At 40.5% G+C, this 26,448-nt stretch overlaps 1 protein-coding gene across 1 annotated transcript in view; it reads right to left on the bottom strand.

The window, feature by feature from the left end:
- The window catches only part of NUDCD3 (NudC domain containing 3), a 50,344-nt gene that overhangs the window by 14,374 nt on the left and 9,522 nt on the right, over window positions 1-26,448 (bottom strand). The window contains exons 3-4 of the mRNA XM_089537577.1: window positions 9,580-9,712; window positions 3,910-4,053 (exon numbers count right to left, since the gene is read on the bottom strand). Coding sequence (XP_089393703.1) covers window positions 3,910-4,053; window positions 9,580-9,712 — 277 coding nt within the window. The remainder of the gene's footprint in view (window positions 1-3,909; window positions 4,054-9,579; window positions 9,713-26,448) is intronic.

The raw sequence follows: 26,448 nt of genomic DNA, 5'->3' as shown, positions 1-26,448 counted from the left end.
CACGTAATGTATTCTGTGCATTAGTTATCACCACACTGCGTTTTTTGGACTGTGCTATATAGATCTGAACATAACTGTACTTTAGATTTGCTTTACTTCATTACTTTCTCCTCAACAGACAGGCGGCTTCCATATAAGTACAAAAACTTGCATAATAATCTTGGATAATGACACAAAATGGGACCTTCTTCATAGCAGTGTACCAGGATGGGACTCATCTTTTTGCCTAAGCATTTCTAAACAGCTACCTGTTGCGATCAATTCTTGCAAATGGCTGATTTATGTTTAACACTGTGTCATGCTTAATTGTGGTATTTATTTGATTTTTCTTTATTTTAGTACAACAATATTGATTCTTAATCAAGTGTGGGTTACAAATAGACAAAAGTGAATACATGTTTTTAGTCGCTGCCCATAATTATCTCATCAAATCATGCTTCTCAGAAGCAAACATAAAATATGCATGATCAATTATTTATTCTTTCTAAAATGACAGCAATATGACATATCATGCTTTAGGTTGGGAAAGATTTCAAATTCATTCTTTCCCTAAAATTTATTTTTTCACTCAGTCACTGAAACAAAACAAAAAACCCAACTAAATTCTCCGGCTTCCGTGTGTATTTGCTTTTGGGGGTTTCAAATGCAACTGGGGCAAAGCTGAAACACCACATACTGTACATATACTACTGATTCCCCTGACACATATATACAGTACCACTATTTCTCTACCTCCTTATATATGATAATATATTTATGCTTCTATGATACATGAACTCTGTTTATTTTATAAAAGCTAAAGCTGATTCATATCCCCAATGAAACTGCAAGCATGTAATAAACAGTTCTCAATCTTTCATAAAATTATTCAAAGATTTCTCTTTGGTCAACACTATCAATTTGTCCATTTCAGCAAGTTCAATCACCTTAGGTCCGAAACACACTGCAGAAATAAACCAGTTTGAGACTGCTTTAACTGCCCTGGCTCAATGCTAGAAAATTCTGGTAACTGTAGTTTTGTGAGGCAAAGTTATCCTTCTTTGTCAGAGAGCTCTGATGCCACAACCAACTACAATCCCCAGGATTCCCTAGCATTGAGCCAGGGCAGCTAAAGTAATTGCAAACTAGTTTATTTCTTCAGTGTGTTTGGGACCTTAGTCAGACAATCTTGTGTTGGAATATCAGTGCCCTTCCATCTTTGAACATATATTACTGCAGTCTTTCCACACATCTTCTCAATTTGATCAATCATCAATCCAAGCAGAAATGTCTCTGGTTTCAACTGTATCTTTAAAAACATTAAACAAATTTGAGTCCAACATTTCTGTGCTTTTATCATATTTCTCTCATTTCATGTATATAAATAAAATTAAAAGGAAAGGAAAAAAGCACAGTATCACTCATCAATTTTTTCTAGGGAGGAGATAACATTGAAACCTGTCATCAGTCCTAACAATATGGTGGACACAGCCACCATATTAAACATTTCCAAACATAATCACAGCCAAACCAAGCATCTAGTTACTGTGAGCTTCAAAGGAGGGAAAGCAAAGTATTCTGCCTAGCACTCAGGACAGGTTTCTAAAATCAGCTTCTGTGCACCTATTTTAATCTCACTCTTTGACACACTAACTAGTGTAATGGAGAAGGGTCACATACAAAAATACGATATACAAGGCCAAGAGCTTGGAGGAGCTCCTCATACCCCTTTAGCTTTCACTTTTACGAGAGCACTGGTACTCTAAACATCTCCACATGTGCAACTTTCCTCTTGAGGTTCCTTTTGATTTTTATTATTGCTGTCCTAATGGGGTTTTCAAAACAAAGGTAAGCTTCACTGCAGCGACGGCAAGTACATAATTCTAAGTATCTCCTGCTATTTGTGCTTGAATTCTAAAACTGACAGTGAAGTCAGTGAAATGAGGACTTTGATTCCATTGGAAGTGAAGGCACTGTCCCATTGCTCTTCACTATTCCCTTGCTTGGCTATTGATATTAAAGCCTCAATAACAACTAGAGATGTGAAGACCTAAGAGAAAAAAAACAACACACACACACAGAAAAATTCAGGAGAGACAGACACATAGGATCATAGAATCACAGAGTTGGAAGAGACCCCCAAGGGCCATCCAGTACAACCCCATTCTGTCATGCAGGAATGCACAATCAAAGCATCCCTAACAGATGGCCATCCAGCCTCTGTTTAAAGACCTCCAAGGAAGGAGACCCCACCACTTTGAGGGAGTGTGTTCCACTGTCGAACAGCCTTTTCTGTCAGGAAGTTCCTCTTAATGCTGAGGTGGAATCTCTTTTCCTGTAGCTTGCATCCATTGTTCCATGTTCCAGTCTCTGAAGCAGCAGAAAACAAGCTTGCTCCATCCTCAATATGACATCAAATATTTAAACAAGATGATCATAGCACCTCTTAACCTTCACTTCTCCAGGCTAAACACCCCCAGCTCTCTAAGACTCTCCTCATGGAGCTTGGTTTCAGGCCCTTTACCATTTTGGTTGCCATTCTCTGGACATGTTCCAGCTTCTCAACATCCTTTTGAATTGTGGTGCCCAGAATTGGACACAGTACTCCAGGTGAGGCTTGACCAAAGCAGAATAGAGTGGCACTATTACTTCCCTTGACCTAGACACTACTTCTATTGATGCAGCCTAGAATCACACATAGAAGTCCGCTCTTTCCTGCTCCCAAAACTTGCAGAAAACCTACATGTTGCTACCTATTTCTCTCCCACTTCAAGTTCCTTCCCCCAAGTCCATGTTTTCTGTGAAGTCTCTTGTTTCTATTCTGTAATGCAGCATGCACACTGATGGTGATGCTACACATATGTGCAGTACATAGCCCTGACAGTGATTTGGAAACCACAAGCCTCCTGCAAGTGTTAAAAATAAAGGGTAAAATTTAGCTTGGAAATGGCTATTTGCCAGGCTACATATAACACATAAGAGACTTTATGGGAGGGAATAGCCTTAGCTTAGTGGCAGAGCAGTAGTTTTACATTTAGACCAGTATTCTGTTCACATAGTGGCCTACTTTTGTGGACACAAGTGCAACTGCACCATCACCCCCAATCTCATGTTCCCCAGAAACTGATATACAGACGCTACCTTCTCCAAGCTTATTCTCTTTTCTGTATATTCACACCACCACTATGGAACAGAGACACACAAAAGTGAGCTCTCTGTCTGTCAGACAGACACACCAGAAATCACCCAATGAGCTTCAAAACCTTAGAAAAGGAGATAAAACTGAGAAGAAAAGCAGACACAGCAGTAAGAGTGGAAGATAAAGGCATGTTAAGCAGCAGAAGGAGAAAGACTGAAAGGACCCACAAGGAAGGATACATCTACAGTCACATGATGCTGCAAAACTGATGAAATTAAACTGGCTGACGTTCAGTTAATATTTGAATGAGAGAGCGCATGGAAAATCCACACTTTGGCCAGACTCCTGTTGTTACACTATGCTAGCATTTGCACTTTTTCCACAGTCACACAGCAATGACAAGGGAAGGCAGACAAACTCTACCAGCTCCGAGAAGCCTATTTCTTCAGTGCCTTTCTTCCTTCATGGTCACTGAATCCATGGTGTTTTTTCTCCTTAAATCACTACCTATGTCAGCATGCCTGCAACAACAGGATTCTGGCCACAGTGCCTTGACTTCCATGGCAGACAGAATATCAAATATAAAATAATGAGGCTATAGAGTGGTTTATGCCAGTAACCTGCTAAATGAGTAGCAGAGCTAAAGACTCTCTCCACTATTGTCTGCAAGAAGAAAGCTTCTACTTTCTGGTATCAAGACAGAAGACACTGAAGCTCAGGCACTTTCTGAAAAATACACACACACAAGCTGCGTATCCACCGACACAATGAAAAAGCAAGACAGTGCTTACTAGGATACATTTTCCTGGTTCCAGACTCCAAACAGAGCTTTCTGTGTTGATCTTGTGGGTAAGGGTGCCTTCCATAAGTACATGAGACCCACTTTCTTCTAGCACTGCAACACGAATTGAGCTAGTGCCAATGTCCACAGAAACCTGGAAAAAAAAGAGAGAGAAGCAAGTTACCAATTCTATTCCATTATTCACTGTTATTTTCTGAGTTGAGACCAAAGAATGGAATATAACAACAATAATACAGAAGAAAGCAATATTATTTATCTCTGTATAGGACTTGTTATTCCATAGTTCAGCTTCCAATATATAGTGGACCTTCCACATTTGTTGGGGTTAGTGGCCCAGGGTCCACGTGAAAGTGGGAAAAATGCAATTTAAAAGCAGGTTACACATTAAAGAATATAAATTGGATGCATTTTAAGAGGCATTTACCAGTGCTGAAAATACAAAGAGTCTAGAACTAAGGGAAGCTGTTTGGGGAGAGTCTTAGACACTGAACAAAAACACCTAGGCTAGGAAGAAGTGCACACTTCCTTTCACTGAGGTGCACAAAAGAAATTATTTGTGAACAGTGTAGGATGGTGATTTGTTAAATATTTTACAGGTGCAGTTTGCAAAGCAGCTCAATTTAATTAAGCAGAAAATGAAAGCTAGTCAACAGAGATATATCCTTTGATACTTCACCTTCTGGAGGTGGGTGGGGGGAGCTCCCTATGTGGGAAGACAGGCTTCCTAGCAGACAAGTGCAGTGCTAACCATATGGCAGATAGTCAGATGTGTGGTACAGGTGACTTGGGAGTCAAGGGAAAATACACATCCATGAGACAGATGACTCTAGTAAAGATATTGCACATTCTGTTCCCCTAGTCCTAAAACTGGAGGCAAGGGGAAGAAAGAAGGAGATCAACTCTGCTGAAACACTGAGATTCTCCCAGATCTGGTTTTCTATCTTGAAATAACAAGCAGAAGTATTTGAAAGCAGACATGATTACTTGCTAAGAGATCCATTCATCTGCACACTTCCACAGTTCTTGGTTTTGAATTTCTCAAATGAAATGTTTGGACTTCGTCGATGATTTTTACATGGCAATTCTAGAAAACATAAGCCTGCACTGAGTTCAGCAGCACTGACTATCAGGTATAAAGTGTATACAGGTTTGCACCCTTTAGTTTAGTGTATTGTTTTCTCAACAAGTGGAGTGGTACCCCCTGGGGGGGGGGCACAAGAGTTGCTCAAGGGGCATGCTAACTTGGAGGCCCTGGTGCCCCCCTCTTAATGTGTAAAACTTTACATATGTGTTGAGCTAAATATTGAATTTACTTAAATAAAACTGTTGCAATTTGGAAAATGTTACTTCCTTAAAAATGTTAAAATATAAATATACATGAATGTGTGAATGAAAATATGCATACTAAATAGACAAAATATTTTAATGCATACACTGTGATGAGGGGAGGGACGTCTGCATGCAGATGTAAAGGGGGGTCCCAAGGATAAAAAGTTTTTTAAAAGTCACATACTATAAAGTAGTTCTATTTTCGGATCGCAAAGAACAACCTTTCCTTCAGTGAAACCGGGCTGCTGTCTAAGCAGATGGATTTATATTCAGGGAAACAGAAAGCAAAATGAGATAGAAAATAACATGAAGTGACTTCAAATAATCATCAAACTGTGGCTTTCAGGGACAAGAGGTGTACTCATTGCTGGGCTGCTCATTAAAAAAATGGAGTGAGGGTAAAAAAAATACAAATACAAACCATTCACAATGTATTCCTGACCACGTTCCTGTCTTGTGGACCTGGTTTGTTTTTGCTTAGCTTCCTATGAACAGTCTAAAAAAAACTAGCCTGCTTCATACAATGTATGATTTATTTTATAGCATTTTCTGCTACATGGCATGGCAATGGCCACTGGCTTGGAGTGTGGTAAACCAAGGGTTATAGGCAAATGCACGTTATGATGAATACTTCAATACAAAGCTAGGAAAATTTGCTTTTTGCTCTACAGCTCTCAGAATCACCAAGTCAACATGGATTTTTGGCTATGCTCTCTGGGGAATTCTGGGAGCTGTAGACCAAAAACTAAAATTTGAAAGCTTTTGCTTTATCAGTAGCTGGTTATTCACCAGGAGAGCTTGATGGAGTCTCCATACTGAAAGGCAGTATATCACTAAGGTAAAGTAGCAAACAGTGGTTGCGAAATATTGTGGGGTTCTTCAGTGGCTTGATACTGTCACATGCGGGATGCTGGCCTAGAGCAAATCAAACCAGTTTACTTATGAATGTGAAAGCAAATGTAGGCAATTTTATGCTCTTTAGAGCTTCTAGATTACAATTCCCCATATTTTTCGACCACTGGTCCTTCTGACTGAGGCTTATTGAAACTGTGGCCAAAGCCATCTGGCACTGCTAAACTACATCTTAATATTTTACAAGTATGGTCCCTTAGTTGATGCGTAATTCCCTTCCTTCTCCTCCTCCAGAGCAGCCATAACTCAGGAATTTTTGCTTCCCCATATTTTTCGACCACTGACAATGAGATAGGGGTGAAGAAAACAGAAGGATGGCAAGCTATTTTTTTTTTTAATATAAGTCAGCCTATAATTCTGCAAGGGCATTGCATGGAGGCAACTATATATTTGCGTACTATGCAAGGAGAAAGACAGCATATAAACAAAATAAAACAGTGTTGTTGTCATTCCGTCCCACCCACCCCAACGCCAACCCCACCTGGGGCATCCTCAATAGTCCAGTATTCAGGCATCATCTCTCCATTTTGATATGTCTTCCTTCCTCTTCCATAGTCACAATGTGTTTTCTATTTCCTCCGCTGCCTCCACAGCTACTGATAACTGTTCCAAATCAACCCTTACCCCTAGGTCTGTACTGTCAGTGTCAATTAATGCTCCTGCAACAACAGAGCTATTCTCACATGACACAGAGCTGTGTAGGTTGAAGCTGATGTACAAAACTAGCTGTGCTCATTTTAGCTGCCCTGAACACACAGAGGGGAAGAAAAACAAGACATTCTCCAGATGGGAAAAAGAGAGAGAGATTTCCCCCCTCACAGCTTTTTTTAAGATTAGGAAGTTTTTTAAAAAGGCTTCCATTGCAACCATTTCAGTCAGTGTATCCCCTTGTGCATGTCTCCACAACCACCCCCTCATTAATAGGTCTGCAGTAGAGATCTGCCTATCACAGATTGACAAAATGGATTGTATCATTCTTCTGTCCAGAAAAAAAAAAGTCTCGGGAACCAGAAAGTAAAGAAAAAGGAAAAGCAAGAGGAGAGTTACCATTATCTGGGAGACCTTTATAAGCACAGGTTATCACAAATAAAAGGGGGGAAGTACGTCTCTTCCTTATAATCCATCAGTTGAAGGATAAACACACCAGGCTTCCCCACGGCAAGCTGATGGTGCACGGGTTTTTATGCTGCCCCATCCTCCCACCACCTCTGCTAAGGGCAAAAGAAATTAGATGACGAGGCAAGCTTGACCTATGATTTCACTAAGTCTATCTCCTCTTTCTTTGTGAGTCACAGATTCAGGAAAGCAATGCGGAGCAAAATAGATGCCCATTACTGTTACATGCTTTAGCAACATGCTCTATCCAGGCTCAAAAATACCCCGCATACAACCTTTGCTCATAGAGGTAGATCCTCCAGCAACCTCACAATTAAAAATACTTCACACTCCATAAAACAGACATCTCAGGTACCCAAAAATACAAACAAACCTGGAAGCCTGTTAAATAGCATCCCCAGGAAAATCCAGCTGAAAGCCACTGAAGTTCTTTACACAATCAAGATTCAGAGTGTGTTCTTTAAGATCAACACTAAGATTCTGATCATTGAAAAAGGAACCTTATTCCAGGCCACTCACAAGCCAATCTGGTGTTGAATGGGAAAGATAAATGGATCTCTATCCCGCAGAGGTAAAAACAGTACAGTTGGTGCTCCGCATTTGTGGCTCTGACTTTTGCTGATTTGATTATCTGCAGTTTTGGTTAATATGTTCTCTCTAGGAATCTCTAAGTCCTCCAACACAACTCTGCCAGAAGTTGACCATAGAGTTGCACTGGAAGACCTGGAGATTCCTAGAGAGGTGCTTTCTTAAGGAAAAAGAATAGTAATTTTTTATTTGCAGTTTTTTTCACATTCATGGGGGTCCTTCACCCCTAACCCCAGTGAATGTGGAGGGCTCAGGGTAAATCAGGACCTGGCGAGAGGACAATGACTGAGTATAAACTCAGTTTACACATTTAAAGGATGAATGAATCTGCATGAACAAACTAGAAACCAAAATAAGCTATTGGCCAGTTATCGCCCGAGAAATTTAATATTTATGGGTACAGACAAAAATGACAGCTAGTCATGAAACAGTGTCAAAATGGAATGAGGGATGCTATCACAATCTTTTGACTACTGCTTTTCCAATTCGCCTTGAAACATCCATTTCTTCCCCACCTCTTTTCTTGAAATGCGGGAGCTAAATATCCAAATGAAGCGATATAATGATCTCCAAAGTTCATTACCTATGCCTCAGGATCATAGGAAAACCTTCTTTATACCAGACTATTTGATTCCCCAAATAAAGATCTACTCAAAACAGGGAGAAGTTCTTCACGATCTGGCACAGAAACTTCTCCCATCACCTACTACCTGATCTTTCTAATGAAATGGTGGGGCTGGAAACAGTCAGCAAATAGAGGCCAAGATCTTAGAATAACTGCAGAGAGTAACTGTTCAATCCATGCACCTGCCCCGGCCAATGAGACATCACTGCTCTTCTGCCTGTCTCCAATTAATTACAAGAGGGATGAGAAGCTGTCTGCACTGATCAGTCAGTGCTTGTCCTTCCACTCCAATGTGACAGCACCCTAACAGATACAGTACATGGTTACCATCTGAGTGGCAGGGTTGGTTTTGGACAGGACCTCAAGGACTGAAAGGTCTATAGAAGGTTTCTCATTTGGTTTCATCTGAATTATGTATCAGCTTTAGGTTTCCATGAAAATCTGTACACATTTTGTGTGCTTTTAATATACATATTCTTCCAAGTATTTTCCTGCTCACATAATGCATTTGGGTACAATTTTCAGTGATACATGTATTTTGAGTGCACTTTTCCATGTTGTTGTTGCTGCTGCTGCTGCTGTATAATCATCATCATCATCATCATCATCATCATCATTCCGTTTCCTAATTTGCATTCCCCAACTCAATGGAACTTGCAACAGTTCAAACAAACATAGTTTAAAATTCAGAGCATAAAAAGTTAAAAAGCAATACGTATTTGTGTGCCTTTTCAGACTGGAGAACTAGTGTAAAAGCACTGCAAAGTACAAATGTCAATACATATGCATTTGGGCTCAATTTGAAAGTGATGGCTTGGGTAAATGTGTTAGAAAAACTGAATTCCTCCCCCATCTCTGCCTGCAATCTGTTGGGAGTTGAGCAGCATTTACTTGTGGCCCTCTGGTGGACAGTTTGAACCAACTACCATACACTTTGAAGCATGTTTGTGTTATCACACGCTAGTACCAAAGTGTCTTCACACAACGCAGCAGATGAAGAGCTGAAGAATAGTACTCAGGCATGATACTTGGGTAAGAAGGGTGCTTATCACTCATGGGAAGTCAAAAGCCACTCAGGTACTCATTTACCTGCCTGCCTTTCAGAATGTGCTTGGGCACTGGGACTTTAATCTCCAGGTCACTGTAGTCTTGAGACCAGGCGTAATTCTCTCTCACTGCTCCGTTGTAACTTTCAGGATTTGCTTGGAATTGCTCCTGTTTCCTGAGAGAAGAGAGCAAGAAGATTTCCTTAAGGAAAGCAAAAGACAAAACAAGGCAAACAAACAACCAAGAAAAGCTGCACAACTAAAACAGCAGACAGTGTTTGGCTTACAATAATCTACCTGACCTCCAGAGTCTCTGTGGACCAGTTTCTAGGATGCACTGTGCATGTGTATGTGCCTTCAAGTCATCTGTCAACTTATGGTGACCTCATGAATTTCATAGTGTTTTCTTAGGCAAGCAAAACTCAGAAGTGGTTTTGTCAGATCCTTCTGCTCAAGCATAGCCTACAGCACCTAGTACTTGCTGGAGGTCTACATCCAAGTACTAACAAGAGATGACCCTGCTTAGATTCCAAGATCAGACGGGATCTGGTGCCTTTAGGTATTTAGGAAGGTCTAGGATTCACTTCTACATGGAAGCAAGTAAGAAACTGGTTTACTTTCTTCCTTGCACACCTCCAATACGTACCTGAGACCACAAGGCTCACAGTTCTGTGAGTTGAAATAAAAGCTGCCAGCTGTCAAGCATCTAATGGCATTCATATTAAAAAGGACTGTGTGGGCTTCAAAGCACTACGACTGGTGGCTGCTCTTTCCTTACTGAAATTGGCAAACCAGAGAACCTCACCCCAGTATCAGAAAGACATCACTGTACGTAGCTTAGGAGAGTGTTGCGTCTCAGCATGCAACTCAATCACACACGCACACACACACACACAATTTTGTCTAGATTTGGCCATTCTCCAGACAAAAGAAACAATTAAAAACAGAAAAAGCAAAAGGTTAGTTGCAATTTGTCTTGAAAAAGTGGAAACTAATAAGCAACGGACACTTAAAATGGAGACAGGACAGAACAGGACAATGAAGCATAATGTACCCTGCAAAATCGATGAATAGAAGTTAACTGTACATGTTAGTTTCTCTTCTTTTTAAAAATGACATCTGGATTTACTTCTACTATTTGAATTTGCTGAACAGAGTGACATATGACCACAGCTACAGAAGACTGGAATGGAACGGCAGGCACCCAATGCTGCCCTTTCCAAGTCACTGGAAATTAGAAGCACATTATCCTTGGCCTGGTGCCATTCAGTGCCAGGATACAGAAGCCGTCTCTGTTTCCATAGCAAAAATCTCACCTCATCCCCCCCATCAATCCTTGCCAGACAACATGGAGGTAGACTTTAAATAAGAGACCATGGGGAAAGATGACAAAATAGAAGGTGAAACCCATTTTGGGGGGTATACTCCACCCTCTGTTGCAGCCCTTTATTATCAAGCTATTTTCAACAAGAGCACAGTATAGTGACTTTCCTAAAGGGAAAAGCAACAAAAAAGCACCATTCTCACATATGAATGTTTTGGTTCACAAAAATCTCTAACATGTAACCCACTTTTTAAAGGAAATTAGCTTAGCTAATTCAAGAAGAACTGTGGGTGTTGAACCTCTGAGGAGAACAAGCCACTTATATAAATTACACACAAACAAGGGCTTCCCTTTCTCTTTGGAGATTACTGCACAAGGATGTTTTTACACTGTAATCACGCAATTTCTTTAGTGTGATTACAATGGGAACAATAACGCTATTAATGCACTTTTTTCTGCCATATCTCACAATAGCATGACAGTCCTTGTTTTGTTACAAATGTTCCCAATCTCCGTTTTCCACACAACTCATGTGATGTCAGCCTCCATTCCCTCTTCTTCCTGGTTTATGCATGCATTTTTTTTCTTCCAAAATCTTACAATGAGATTAGACCTATAATCGTGAGATTCTTTGAGCAACTCATTTCCAGTTATCCACGATTCTTGAGTTCCCTGCTGTATTGCTTTGAGCTACTCTGCTGTAATGCCCAATATTTTGGAGTTTCTTGGTCTTCAGAATGCAATTAGGAGTTGTTAGCTTTGCAGAGGAGCTGTTCCTTTTGGAGATGAAAATGGCTAGAACTGATTTGTTAATGTGGATCAACATAGCTGCCAGCATTTTTGGATTTTGGTTGGGGACATAGCTGTGGGGACTGTCTTGATGAGTAATGTCGCTTCAGAAGTCACCACTACACCATCTTTCAAAATCTGGACACTCCATTCAATCTATGTATCTATATTTATAGGGAAATAGGTTTGCCTAAGGTTTGCCTTTCAATATGATGTACATTTAACCTAATTTCTCCATTCTTGATAAAGAACCTAATAGCCATGTTGTGTTCCAATAGCATTATGCCCCCAGGTTTCCTGCAGTGCAGTTTTCTGCAGTATTTGAACTCAAAAGGTAGGTGAAATTTTAGAACTATTTTAAGCTGTGCAATAACCACTGCTGTCTGGGTGATTACAAATACATTAATAATACTGATCAAAGCTATGTGACCTGCTTGCTCCTTTATTATCAGAAAAATTAGAGCAATATTGCTAAGGTTCCAACCTAGCGAGACACTCTGTAATTTTACACAGAGAAGCAATGTTTGAAGGTGCCTGCCTGTTATATCATATGTAATTGCCACTGTCTGATGGTAGTGCTGGTGATGGTAGAGATGTATTAACAGTGAATCCATTAACCACTTGCTGATTTTCAAGCCATGGATGCTTGAATCCGTGGATAAAAAAAATCCAGGGATATGGGGGAATACAGTCCATGGCTTGAAATAACCAAACAATATATAAATTCCAAAAAGCAAACCTTGATTTTACCATTTTATATAAGATATATCATTTTATCATCCATTGTATTTAATAGGATTTGAATGTCCATGGATTTTGGTATCCATGAGGGATCCTGGAACCAAACCCCAGCAGATAACAAAGGCCCACTGTATACTGTTATTAGGAGCCCCCCCCCCCCCCCAGCTACTGTTAAGGCTGCAGCTAAGCTCAGAAAGAACACAGAAGCCTAAAGGGAATGACAGACAATGTCATAGTCCCTACAAATCAAAACGTCCTAGCACTCTGACCCTCTGAACCTAGGTTACACTATACCAAACAATATTCTGAAGAGTGGGCTGCCTACCTTGGACAGAAGAAGGCAAGCTGCTTGGTAAACAAACTGTAGGCTTCACAGTTGGACATGGAGCCATACACTGTGTCTATATATGACATATTTTCTCAAAAACCACATGTTTCAAAACTTTAAAGCTCCTGATGGCATTTCTTAGGCACAAGCAAGGCAGTGGGAAAGAAAAATAAGCACCACAGTGTTCACGTACCTTGAAATCTCAGGGTCAGCAGGAACCAGGTTTGCTGAACAGATTTATACGCCCAAGAACACAGGTGAGCAAATGAATGAGGTATGTGATCTCCAGAGTGTACAGAAGAAGTGACACAACAAGAGCCAAAGAACAGAGAACATCACCTAAAGGGCATTAGTCACTTGCTTGCACTGAATACACATAGGAATCACACTGTCATACTTGGCTATAAATACAAATCAGACCAGCAAAAATGCAAACCACTGAAATAAAATGGCTTAAAGAAGCTCCAGGACACCAGCTCCAACGTCTAAACAGAACAGGCAGGGGAAACTAAATCTGCATTAGAGGTTTGTACTGGCGTCTAGGGAAATGATGCTCGGGTACTGTTAAAACTGGAGGCCAGATTAAGAAGCTTGGTAGTCAAGTTCAACTTTACTCAGGACTGTGATATCCCAAGCAAATTAAAGTGTCTCTTCAAATCACACAACTGGCAATAAAACAGGAAACTAAAGTCACTGTAAAGTAACTCCTAGCAACTACACAGACATGGCCTAATTAGCCTGGAAGTTCTTCCTCATAGTGGCATGTCTACTAAAAATGTTAACACACCGCGTGCTACACCAGCAAAAAGAGTAGATTCAGTTTTAGGAATTATTAGAAAGGGGATGCAAAAATACAAATAAGCATCTTGCCACTATGGTGCATTTAGAATACTGTATACAATTCTGGATATCCTTCTCTCAAAAAAGGTATTGGAGCTTGAAAAGGGCAACTAAAATTATCACAAGAGTGAATCATCTTCCCCAAGAGGAAAGCCTAAAGAGACTGAAGCCTTTTAGTTTAAGAAAGAGTCAACTAAATGGAGGCGGAGGGGTCACACAAAGGGTTTTCTTTATAAATTCTGAATGGTTTGGGCAAGAATTTTCCTCTTCTCACAATATTAAAGTGGAGGGTCATTCAATTAAACTTGTGAGGCAGTACGATTGCAGGAAACTTTTGCCTAGGATCATTTATTTATATAGTGCCATCAATGCTTTGTCTATGTAAATTAATCAATGACAATTACATATTTACATATTGGGTAAGTCTACACAATCAGGCAGCTAAAGAGTGTTACTGGTTCAGAAGCAGAATTCATTCTGATTACCCAGTACTGTGTTCTGCTTGTGAGCTCACAACAGACATTTAACAGACAACTGTTGGAGACTTAATACTAAATTATATGAACAGCAAGGCAATGAGTAATGTTCTTGGATGTCAATCTCAATCCTAAAGATATATAAATGTCCCCTTCAACATTTGAAGTGGTAGTTTTAAGTAGTCTTTATGCTATTCTCAGATGACCACTCTAGTATTTGGGGGAAAAGAAAAAGGAGATACAGAACAGAATCTGCGAATTGGGGGTATGAAATCTACAGCCCACCTTGCAAGTTTTTGCTGCTGTCATCAGTGACATGCAGTAATAAGATATCTGAAGTCCTGGAAACAGTTGGATGTATCTGAGTTGTGCTTTTCAGACTGAGAAGCTGTTCCATGGTACTGAACCATACTTGGTAGTGAACACAGTAGAGGGTGGCAGATTGAAAAAGACCTTATGCTTCGCATTTGGGATGTACTCCAGCCTTGATTTAAAAGAAGTGCAGTGAAATCTCTGGCAGCCACGCACAGCAGAGAGTTGATCCCGTCGATCACAGCTATCCAAGGTTAGGTGCCAGGTTGTACAGATTCCCCCACAGTCTTCTGGCGTAGAAGAATAGCATCTAAGCTTGGGAATACACTGAGGTATGCTGCTGTAAGCCTGATTTCTCTAACGCAATTCCAAGTGAGAGGATAAGAAATGAGAGAACTCAAAGACGTGGTTTGGAAGCTCTGCAACGGGGTGCCAACATTTTGGTTTCTTATTTTTCAGCTAGGTCTGAAGCACAGCAAGGATAAGGAGAGTGCAGAAACTGACTTTACAAAAGTTCTTCCATTGGAGCTCCATTTCCATGGAGACAGTTGTTATGGTAGCACAGAAGAAACCTGACTGATTCCAGATTCCTAAAATGCCTGGAGACTACGTAGCCAAAAGGGCTGTAGGAAAATTATACGAGTCACAATATTTCCTCCCTCCACCATGCTATAATACAGTGGGTCCCAGCCTTTTCTGTGCCCCACAACCCTAGGAAATGTTTGGTTAATGTTCGCGCCCCCTATAAAGCTAATTATCACATTTGAAGATAAAGAAGTCTAATTTCACTGTTATAGTGCTATTAGTCCACTTTTGCTGCTATGGCAGCCTGTACTTTAGTGAGGTATCAAAGCTTTCTGCCCTTTCCTAAACTGCAAATCCCAACATTGCACAAGAGGCAGGTGTAGCGGTAAAAGTGGGATAGTAGTGCTATAACAGTGTAGTGTGAAATCGTCCTTAGTATTTTACACAGTGCTAGCCTTGAAGGTGATCTGGAAATCTCACCTGGTACAAAACATGGAAGTCCGCCTGCTAATAAGTGAGCCCATCACATCATGTCACAGCAAAGCAATTATGCTGGCTACCAGTTTCTGATCCTAGTTTAAGGTGTTGTGACTTTTATCCCTAGCCTTATGAAAATGTCAACTTCCATATGTACTTCTCCCCTTACATCAGTTGGTGAAGATTGCCTGGTATCTGTTTTGAACTATATAGATCAGCTGCCATAGCCAATAACCCACTATGATGGGGTTTACAGTCCAACAATGTTCGGAGGACACCACATTACTACTGCTTACATGTTCGGAAAACATCAACAGAATTACACGAGACACTGGCTCTTAGTTGATGGTTGCAGGGACTTCCTGTAAAGACTTTTCTCCATTTTCTACCCGTAACAAAAATTAAAACAATGACTGGACAACAGCTGCAACTACTAACAGAACTGTAATCCCCAAATATGGTCATGTATGTGCAGCCTAAACAAAATGAAGTTGGGCGATACTAAAGAATAAATTCATCTATCACTATCAAATTACAATAAGAGAGCAGCACAGCAGAGGAGCTTGTTAAGATTTGCCAACTCAGTGTTTAATCATATTCTAGGGACAATGCACAGATGTCTCCAAGTTCACTCAGATATTCTCTTTCATTTATGGTTATTTCCCCTTCAACTAGGAGTTGCAAGTGAGGTAACTATGAAATCAGATCTCTTAGAAAGCTTACAGCCAATAAGGTTTGACGTCAACTCATTTTGTTTCTCCAGGATAATTTGAACAGGCACACTGATGTTCTGCTTTTAAAACAGGTTGCACTTTGCTTTCCTGGCATCTACAGAAAAATAACAATGCCTTAGCAATGTGCAGAGGAACAGAGTAAAAGGTCTGCTTCTAGCATTTTCTTTTCTGATCACAGTTTACTTCTTGGCTGGGAAGATTTCAAGCTTGCATGATCTCTACTGGTTTCGCCCCTAAAACCCTGAGATCTGTTCGCCAGGGTCCAGTAAAAGGGCACATGCTTAGATTTTTTTTTCAAAAATGTTTTTGAGCATCAGAACTGCAAAAAGCTCAGTGTCCTTTCACATGAAAATCCACTCACTGTTTTTACCACCTTTCTTCATTTCCGCAGTGGGGAAAGGGATCATTTTGCTGCTGCAGTGCTCAAACAACTGGGTTTCAACAAACCTTGCTCATCTGCTGCAAATCATACTGATATGAAATAATGAGGGGTTGTGGTCCAACCCCATCTGGACAGTCCCAGCTGAAGAAGGCTTCCTTAAAGAATGGATTGCTTCTGGCACTCTATGAAAGTTCAAGGAATGCACTGGTGGGAATTTATCATGATTACCGCAGTAGTGATGGATAACACTGATGGAGGATCTTTCAGAGACAACAGCAGTGACACCACAACTAACGCACGTTAGTACTGAGCACGTAGGGGCAATGGTGAACCCTCTTGCAAGAACCCTCCATCAAGAAAAGCTTAAGATGGGACAATCCAAAATGAACCAAAAGGCAGGGTTAGAACACAAACAGAGAGCTAAAATGCCAGAACAGAGGGCAATTACAAATAGAGCCGTGGGGAAAGGCAGAACAGAAAACAACAAAATGTGAAGTCATGCAGCAAGCATATTCACAAATGAAAAGAAGGTCTGTAGCTGTGCTACTCGTGCTATAGGTACATGGAATTTAAGAAGCACAAGTCAGGGGGAGCTAAAACATAGTAAAAATTGGATGCATAAACATAACAATATTAGGAGTGAGTGAGCTAAAATGGGGAAAGTCATATCATGAGTCAGCTAACAACACAGTGCTCTACTCAGGAAATGAAGAGATGAGAAGAAACAGAGTAGCATTAATAGTGAGGAAAGATGCAGCAAAATCAGTGAAAGGATATAACACAAAGTCTGATCAAATCATATTTGTAAGCCTTCAGGGAAAACCAATGAACATCACCATAATCCAAGTATATGTGCCAACTACAACGGCACAGGAACAAGAAATGGAGAGCTTCTACGACAGAGTGCAGAAAGAAAGTGACAACACACCAAAGCAGGATTGCTTGCTATAAATGACTGGAATGCTAAAGTAGGAAGCAAAAAAGAATCAAAACTGTACGAAGATTCAGACTAGGAACAAGGAATGAAGCAGGAGAGCGACTGATAGAATTTTGTGAGGCCAACAGTCTGGAAGCCAAGATAACAAAACTGAGGCTATCATATTTTGGCCACAACATGAGACGCTACAACTCATTATAAAAGACAATAATGCCAGGAAAGGCAGAAGGCAGTAGAAAAAGAGGAAGACTGCAAGCCGAATGGCCAGACTCAATCAGGGAAGTCATGGGCTTGAATCCGAGCAGAGAATAGGGGTCTTGGAGAGGTCTCATTCATAGGGTTGCCATCAGTCAAGGTTGACTCAAAGACAGTTAACAACAAAACACTAGCCCCCTGAAAGGACTCCCTTTACACTAAGGCAACAAGAATGATGCCCATGCCAAAATTGAGCTTTAAAATGTGCAGGAAAGAAACAAACCAGCAATGGGAATGATAAGCCCCATTTTGTTTGGTTACTTCCCATGCCATTCATTTGTGGCTTTTGTGGCATGTGTTTTAACTGCTATTAATACAAATCATGGCTAATCATGCCATACTATACAGAAATGGTCACTGCAACTGAGGTCTTCCTCAGTTACTTCTCAGTGGTACATGTAATTTCTGCTTGGGGCAATCTCAAATCACTCAGACATTGTTACAGGCCTCCTAGCATTATATCTCCACTGTACCCTAGGAAGAAAAATCACTGCAATCCTAACCATCTGCCACACTGGTCAGCTAAATCAGAACAAAGAACTGCAGCAATGGCCATAAACCCAATAGCTCTGAAACTGTGGGAGGAGAAGGAGGGAAAGCATCAGCTTTTAAATAAAGGGTTCAGCATTGCTAATACTCAACCGATGACAGCGGGAATGATGGGTGGGTCTTTGTGTTCTGTCTAGTTCTATTTTTGTTTCAATGTGTCATGAAATGGGGTAGGGGGAAGTAAAACCTTTAAAACTTTTAAGCAACCACAAATCTCATGTATATTCCTATGAAGAGGGTTTCATTCCTCTTCCTATCATTCCTCGTGCTTGTACCCAAGGGTCCATATATACACTCACCATCTCACCACAGCTGCATGCACATTTAACCTGGTGAATGCACACTGCCACACTTCTCCCAAGCCAAAAGAAGGGGGACTCTTTCAAACAGTTTTCTGAGTCTTTGAACAACCTACAAAACAAAGACATTTCTTGCTGGGAAGGTTTCATCCAGAAACCTTTTGAATATGGTGAGTCAAAGCAGAATTGGGGACTAGGGCAGAGATTCTCTTGAACACGGAGCCCTGGTGGCACAGTGGTTAAATGCCAGTACCGCAGCCACTCACTCACAAACCACAAGCTTGTGAGTTCAATCCCAGCCAGTGGTTCCAGGGTTGACTCAGCCTTGCATCCTTCTGAGGTCACTAAAATGAGTACTCAGTTTGATGGGGTCAATTAGCTTACAGCTGTAAACAGCTTAAAGACTGCTTAGTGTGATATGAAGCGATATATCAATGAAGCTGCTATTATTATTGCTACAAGTCTCCCCCTCCAAAGAAGCTCCCTCAAGCACAGTAAAAAGCTGTCCTTACAGTATATAATCTGAATTGGGCAACTGTAGCTCTCTGGATGAAACCTTCCCTTGACTTATACATAAGGTCAACTTGTAAACGAGTATATACGGTAGTTATCAAACCATCTATTCCAGAATCATCTGCTCTGTCCACTATACCTGAAACCTGAGCCTTTAGCTGGACCATGTAAAGCATGTGCTCACACATTTCATTATGAAAGTTACCAAATACCTGTCCAAAGTTCTAATGCTGACCTGTAAGCCCTTGTATGGCTTGGTTCCTTGCTATCTGAAAGACCCTACCCCCCTGTGAGCCTACCCAAGTTTGGAGTTCTTCAAGAGAAGGACTTTCTCTTGGTCTGCCTACCCTCAAAGAGAGTTCAAGGATAAGACAGAGCCTTCTTGGTGGATGCTTCCAGGATAAGGAATTCCCTTGCATGGGAGACTAGGCTAGCCCGTCTCTGCTCTCCTCCCACCAGCAGGGAAACACCTTTTGATGCAGAGAGGTTTGGAGCTGTTAACTGCAGATGAGTCTTTTAATGGAGTGTTGTACTTTCCATCTGTTCCTTGTTATATTTTTGAATGCTTTTAAACTGTTTTAATTCAACACTTGGTTTTAGTAGGATAACATATCTGCTTTTTAATTGTTCTTTCATTGATTGGTTTCTCTTAACCTGTATTTTATTAAAATTCATGCTGTAAGCCATCCTGGACTGTGCCCTTGGAGAAAAGTGGGACGTTAAATAAATAAATAAATAAATAAGTGGGAAAGGACCAAAATAGAGCCATCCTAAATACATAAGACCAAGTGGCTCACTTCAGCATCCTACTACAATTTAGTAAAGCTTTAAAACAGTCCATAGCCTATCCTTAGGGAAGGCAACGTAAAAACATTTTGCTCTCATTAAGCAGGCAAGACGTATATATACCTCTACAACTTCCAACATGTCATTTCCAGATGCGAACCTTAGCAAGCCCCAACAAGAATAAGAAGTGTAAATTTCCAATATTAAGGCTGCAATCTGAAACACGTATACAAGGGAGAAAGCCTTTTTTAAAACAGTGAGACTTAGTTTTGAGTAAACACGCACTGTAAACATCCTTTCCTAAGAAAGCGGCTCCAGGTGCTCCCTTACCTTTCTTTAAAGAAAACTGAAAGACAGAGTTGCATTATCTGCAAAATGACTGTGTTAAGAATGTTTCAAGTTAATATGAAAACCGCATGAGGTTCAGCCGTGGCCCTTTCATATGCCTTTACCAAATCAGCACGTAGCAAGCATGGCATTTTTCAGAAAGGCACACTCTTCGCAAAACCAGACTGGCATTTATTTCAACAGCCAGGCATTCAAATCATCTCTTTGACAGAAGCCTAAAGCAAAAAAGGCCCATCAAAATAATTAACAGTGAGGTCAGGAATAAAACAAGGGAATAAACCCAAGAGAATGTGGAAGATTTTATAGGGGATACTTATACTGACAGATAAGCAGCAGGGGGAAGTACTGAATATAGGAATGGTGCCCCTCATGAAATTCAGCGCAAGGCAAAGGCTCTACCAAGTAACAAAACTTCCTTGTTTAAGGTTAGGAATATAGCAGCCTTGAAAATAAGCCCATAAATTGTTTTATTAGCCTGGTGGAGAATGCCAGGGAAGGCATAAAGAACTGAATTTCTATGCTGGGTACTGATGAGGGCAACTGCTCTCCCCTAGCAGTCCCATTTGATTTCTGTGCTGAAGACAGACAGGTAGAAAGCAATAACTTCTCCTCCTCCGATCTTTCTCACACACTTGTGTGAGACTCTACACACCTCACTGCATACAATTGGAGGTCTTTAAACAGAGGATGAATGGCTATCTGTCGGGGATGCTTTGATTTGGATTTTCTGGATGGCAGGGGGTTGGACTGGATGGCCCTTGCGGTCTCTTCCAAAGCTATTATTATATGATTCTATGATTCTAATTCCTGGTCAGCTATGGCGATGTGGTTAGTGCTTAAATGCTGCCGTGTAATTTCCGCACTCTTCACACTACTGAAGATGCACCTTGCTCTGTTGCACTTTCATCTCCATGCTGCAAATTCCAGAACGAGCCTTCCAAGCACTGACTAATTTATCCACCCATTTGGTCAGACGCATGAAGCAGTAACCCAAGTGGAAAAGGAAAACATATACCATACAGAAATATACCTGTGGCTATCCTTCTGCTGCTTGACCTTTGGGTCCCAATTTGCTTTTGTTCGGCTTTTTTAAAATATTTCTTTTTCTTCTCTGTATACTCAGTTAATTAGTGGATCACATCATAACATGATGCGAGCTGTGATCTAGAAAAACGTATACCACAATAAGTCTGTTAATCTTTAAGGTGACATCAGGTGTGTGTGTGTGTGTGTGTGTGTGTGTGTGTGTGTGTGTGTGTTGAGAGGAAGAGAGAGAGAGAGTAAACACTGCAGCCCCTCTGAGGCCTGAGTAGTTTCTTAGAATAGCAGTGAGTTACAAATTAATGAGTTAGCATACATCTCACAGAAGGACACACCAACATCATCTGCTGGTGATCAGAGGAAGCAGCAGGTGAAGGAAACAACAATAGCCAATAAAGGACAGCATAAAAGCTCTTGTGCCCCCTACCCAAACACTTAAAAGAGGACAAAAGCCCCTGTCACAGAGCCAGAGCAGGAGAATTACTGACATGATCAAACATTTTCATGACATTGCACTTTCACCATGATTTTAGCCAAACCAGAAGCAGCCTGGAAGACTTGAATAAAAACCTGCCCACACCATTCGATTTGCCCAGGACCACAGAAATAAGAGTTACAGAACCAATGTGGTGTAGTGATTTGAGCATTGGACTATGAGATCAGTGACAGCTTTCCCACTCGGGCATAAAAACCTACTGGGTGACCTTGGGCAAGTCACACTCTCTCAGCCTCAGAGGACGGCAATGGGAAATCCCCTCTGAAGAAACTTGTCGAGAAAACCCTATGAGATGTTTGCCTTAGGGCTGCCAAAAGTAAAAAAAAAATGACTTGGAGACCCACAACAACAATAACCAATTTGCCAAAAGATGAATGAGGCTAAGATATTTTGAAATCACACAACTGATTTTCCTCTATTGTGTAATAGAAGGATGAAAACAACCTTTGAGGAAAACCAAATTGATATATCCAAACTTTTAATCAGTTTCCAGATTAAAAATGGGTTCTGTCTTGTCACTTTCTCATCCAGCAAGCCTACCAGAAATACCAGAAGCACAATTTCTGAGAAAAATACAGCTGAAAACATGCTGACCGTAACTATCCTCCTCCAAACATCCTTGTCAAAACTGTACTTATACACAACTGAAATGGTTACACTTTAAAGAGCATAATGCAGAGCATGAAAAGGCACCAAAAAGAGTAGCCAAATAATTAGGAGTTTGAAGCAACTTCTCCAAGAGGAAAAGCATGAGGCATTTTAATTTAGAAAAAAAATGACTGGTGGGGAACACAACAGAGGTTTATAAAATTATGAATGAAGTGGGCTTCTCTCCTCTTTTTTTCTTGTATCTTTGTGCATTGTATCATTCCATTTGTCTTAAGAGAGAGAGAGTGTGTGTGTAATACTAGAACTTGCGGTCTCCCAAAGAATCGCCAAAGGAGATTCGGGTCAGACAAAATGAAGTCATTCTTCACAAAGTCCTTCATTAATTTATAGAATTACTACTACAAAATATAAGGATACCCATTAATGACAGTAGCTTTTGAAGTGGATTACCATTTACTGCATGGCACAGAATGTACAGAGATCAACTGGTTACAGACAAAACCCCAAACCTTAAGGAAGGTCATCTCAAAAGCTAAGAAGGATGTCTAGTAGCTAGAATACAAAGTTTTCCCCTATTCTTTAGAGGGGTAAACATTGTTTGAATATTAGACTCAGCTACTATATGTAGCTGGTGCTTCTACCCACTGTGCAACAGTATCCTATAGGTCCTATTTCTCCTCTTCCATAATGATTTATTTTCAGGACAGCAAAAATAACCAAATATGGAAGACATATTCTCAGATCTTTAGGAGCAACTCTCTCCCAAATGAACACATGCACTCTGCTCTGAAGTGCATTTCTAGCACTTCAGATGCATGCCAGTTCCAGTCATATAATATCAACCTACCTAGATGTCCACTAGAAAATTGGCCTCATCCCACAAACCTTTCCATACATGTTAATAAATCCAGAGCTCCTGCATTTTTATTATAATCCATCATAAATTATACACATCAGACCTCTTTCATTTCAGCGCTTTACCTCTCCAAGCAAATATTTCAAACCAACAACCCTTCAAGTTCTGGATTCTCTCAGTTGTCAAGATAACACAAACACTTTCCTATTACATTTGCTGACTTTTTAACAAAATACTCTCTCAGTCATTTCAATTAATCATAAACTACACAGCAGAGGTGAAGGAGAAGAACCAAGAAACAAACAACCACCTTCAAAGCATGGATAATTTAACATTAAATCATTGCCCAGCTTCTCAAAATAGCACTGGCTAGTGGCTCAGTAAGAGGCCAGATGAATATAATCCTTGTAAGGAGCCAGAGTCATTGACTGGCATCCTCTTAGTGAGTCATGATAACATATATCCAACTTAAGTTATCGCAATCCACTTTTTTGGTAAATGTTGAAGTAGGAATTCTTTATCCTTGGCCCTTGAGCTTTTTTCCAACTCCATGAAACAATGATTCAATAAACTATATGAAAGATTTTATTTCCCTATATCACCGGCCAGAGTCTTAGGATCCTTGGGGCAGGGCTTTCTTTTGGTCCCACCACTGGGACAGACCCATCTCACAGGATCATAGTATTGGAAGAGATCTCAAGGGCCATCCAGTCCAAACTCCTTCCATGCAGGAAAACACAATCAAAGCACCCCTGACAGATGGCCATCCAGCCTCTGCTTCAAAACTTTCAGAGAAGAAGACTCTACCACAATCCAAGGCAACGTGTTGCACTGTCAAACAGCTCTCACTGTCTGGAAGTGCTTCCTAATGTTGAGGTGGACTCTCTTTTCCTGTAGTTTTAATCCATTGCTCCAGGTCCTATTCTCTGGAGCGACAAAAAACAAGCTTGCTCCATCCTCAATATGACACCACTTCAAATACTGTATTTAAAAAGGCTATCATATTACCTCTTAACCTTCTCTGCTCCAGGCTGAGCACATCTAGTTTCCTAAGTTGCTCCTCAGAGGGCATGGTTTCCAGACCCTTCATCATTTTGGTCACCCTCTTCTGGACACACTCCAAGTTGTCAACATCCATTTTCAATTGTGGTGTCTAGATCTGGACACAGTGCTATTTCAGGTGAGGCCTGACCAAAGCAGAACAAACAAAACACAGGAGAGAGGCCTTTTGGTGACTATTCCCAAGCTATAGAAATCCATTCCACAGAAGACTAGGCTGTTTTCCCCACTGCTCTCCTTTTGCTGGCAAGCAAACACCTTTTTATTCAAACAGGCATTTAATGATTAATTAGGCGTAAGGAGACTTTTCAATAGTGTCCGTGTGCTGTATTTTTAACTTCACTGTTGTTTTAAAATGATGTCACAGTACTTAAAATCGTTTGGCATTACAATATGGTGACTTGTGGCTTAACTTTTGTGGAAGTGTGCTTTAACTTATTATCAGGGTTTAAATTTTTATCTTCTTTTAGCCTTGTTGTAAGCTATTGCGGGTCCCATGCTGGGAGAAAGCTATTCTATAAACACACAAATAAATAAATAAAACAAAGGTGCTGTACAATTTGTGCCTATAGCTGCTAAGTTCTCCGTTATCATAACTTGTTTAATAATGATTTAACATCATAACTTTTTATCTGTACACATTTTTATCTCGTGTGAGCCAGCTTGAGTCCCATTCCTGAGAAAAAGATGAGCTACAAGTCAAACAAACCAAAGTTATACTGTTCTGGTTCAATTTGGAAAGGTATAGCCACATAAGTCCTTTTAAATTCTTCCCCCCCCCCCAAAAAAAAAAATCCTGTCCTTTTAAATCTTTTTCTTTTAAATCTTTACAACTGTGAAAGTGTCATGCTTTCAGAGTAACTTGTTCAATCAGCATGGATGGCCCCTTTGCAAAAACTCTTTTTTATTTCTAAAGCACTGACTTCTGGTAGAAAGATACACTTGTCAGTTACATACTAGTTTGAGACATGGATGGGGGACTTCCTAATTTCATCTTTTTTATGGTACAACAGCAAGGACTCAACTTTAGGAACACTAATTAAAATGCAGCCTCTGGCAGATAGGAGAGTTCACAAAGATAGCCTCTCACCATCTGAAAGTTGGACTACATACTGATTAAGAAATTTGGGGGAATGGCAGGACATGCCTCATTTCAGCAACTAGCTCCTAGGAGTTTCCACTGCTCACACAATACTTACACACAAAAGCTCCTTCAAAAGACTCTACAAAATACACTGGCTTCCAACCCAGTTTCAGAGACAACGAAAAACCAATTTATTTTCTGCCAGCCCTGATTTCAACTAGAGTTCAAATTTAGACATGTCTAAAACACACACCAAGAAAAACTACTTCGAACTATCCACTTCTAAATGTACAACACGGCACTGACAGGAATGGAGTTTGGTTTCGGAAGGAAATTTACTGAAGGTTTTCCATTTTAATGAGCTCGGATTTTAAGCAAAGAAATCATATTTTATTAAATCCAGTCACACACTGTCCTCTTGCCAGTAGCACTGGGAGTTTTCTTCTTGGCTAAATGAAGTCACAGCAGAAATATAAATATAGATTCAGCCTATGTTAAGTTGGGCTTCATGTCCTCATTTCAAAAGGTAGGCACCCAGATCCCAAAGCCAATACCCGTGAGACTGAAGGACTGATAAGATTTGGACTCTGGCCTGCATTTACAATTCTGACACCTGACTGATGTCCCCACTTTTGACAGCCTGCCCCCTCCCACTGTGATTCTGCAATTGTCATAAAGGACAATACTAATACAAGAAAATTGCCATATGAGTAACAATTGTCAAAACAGTCAGTGACACACACTGGGCAGATCCAAAGGTTTCAGGTTCTGCTGGTTTTGTTCATCAGGGCAACCAAAATCCAAGCCCACTTGCCTGTGAACACTCTTTCCTCTCTTGTGTCTTTCTGGTAACACACAATGTTGGGTACAATAACATCCAAATTCCACAAAACAGTGATATCTTTACTGGGCCAATCAAAATGCATAAAATATATGTCACAAGCTTTTGAAGCTCCACTGGCTGCTTCTTCAAAGGTGTTAAAATTAATACAAATGAAAAAAAATTGACAATGTTAGCCACAGGCCTGCATTTTGTTAAGATCATAGAGATGGAGACCCCAAGGGCCATCTAGTCCAACCCCATTCTGCCATGTAGGAACTCACAATCAAAGCATGCCTGACAGATGGCCATCCAGCCTCTGTTTAAAGACC

The sequence above is a fragment of the Sceloporus occidentalis genome, unplaced genomic scaffold, assembly GCF_023333645.1.
Source record: "Sceloporus occidentalis isolate IW3139 unplaced genomic scaffold, rSceOcc1.0.p SCAF_9, whole genome shotgun sequence".
NCBI lineage: Eukaryota > Metazoa > Chordata > Lepidosauria > Squamata > Phrynosomatidae > Sceloporus > Sceloporus occidentalis.
Note: the sequence above shows the minus strand (reverse complement) of the source record. Positions and strands in the feature narration are given on the sequence as shown.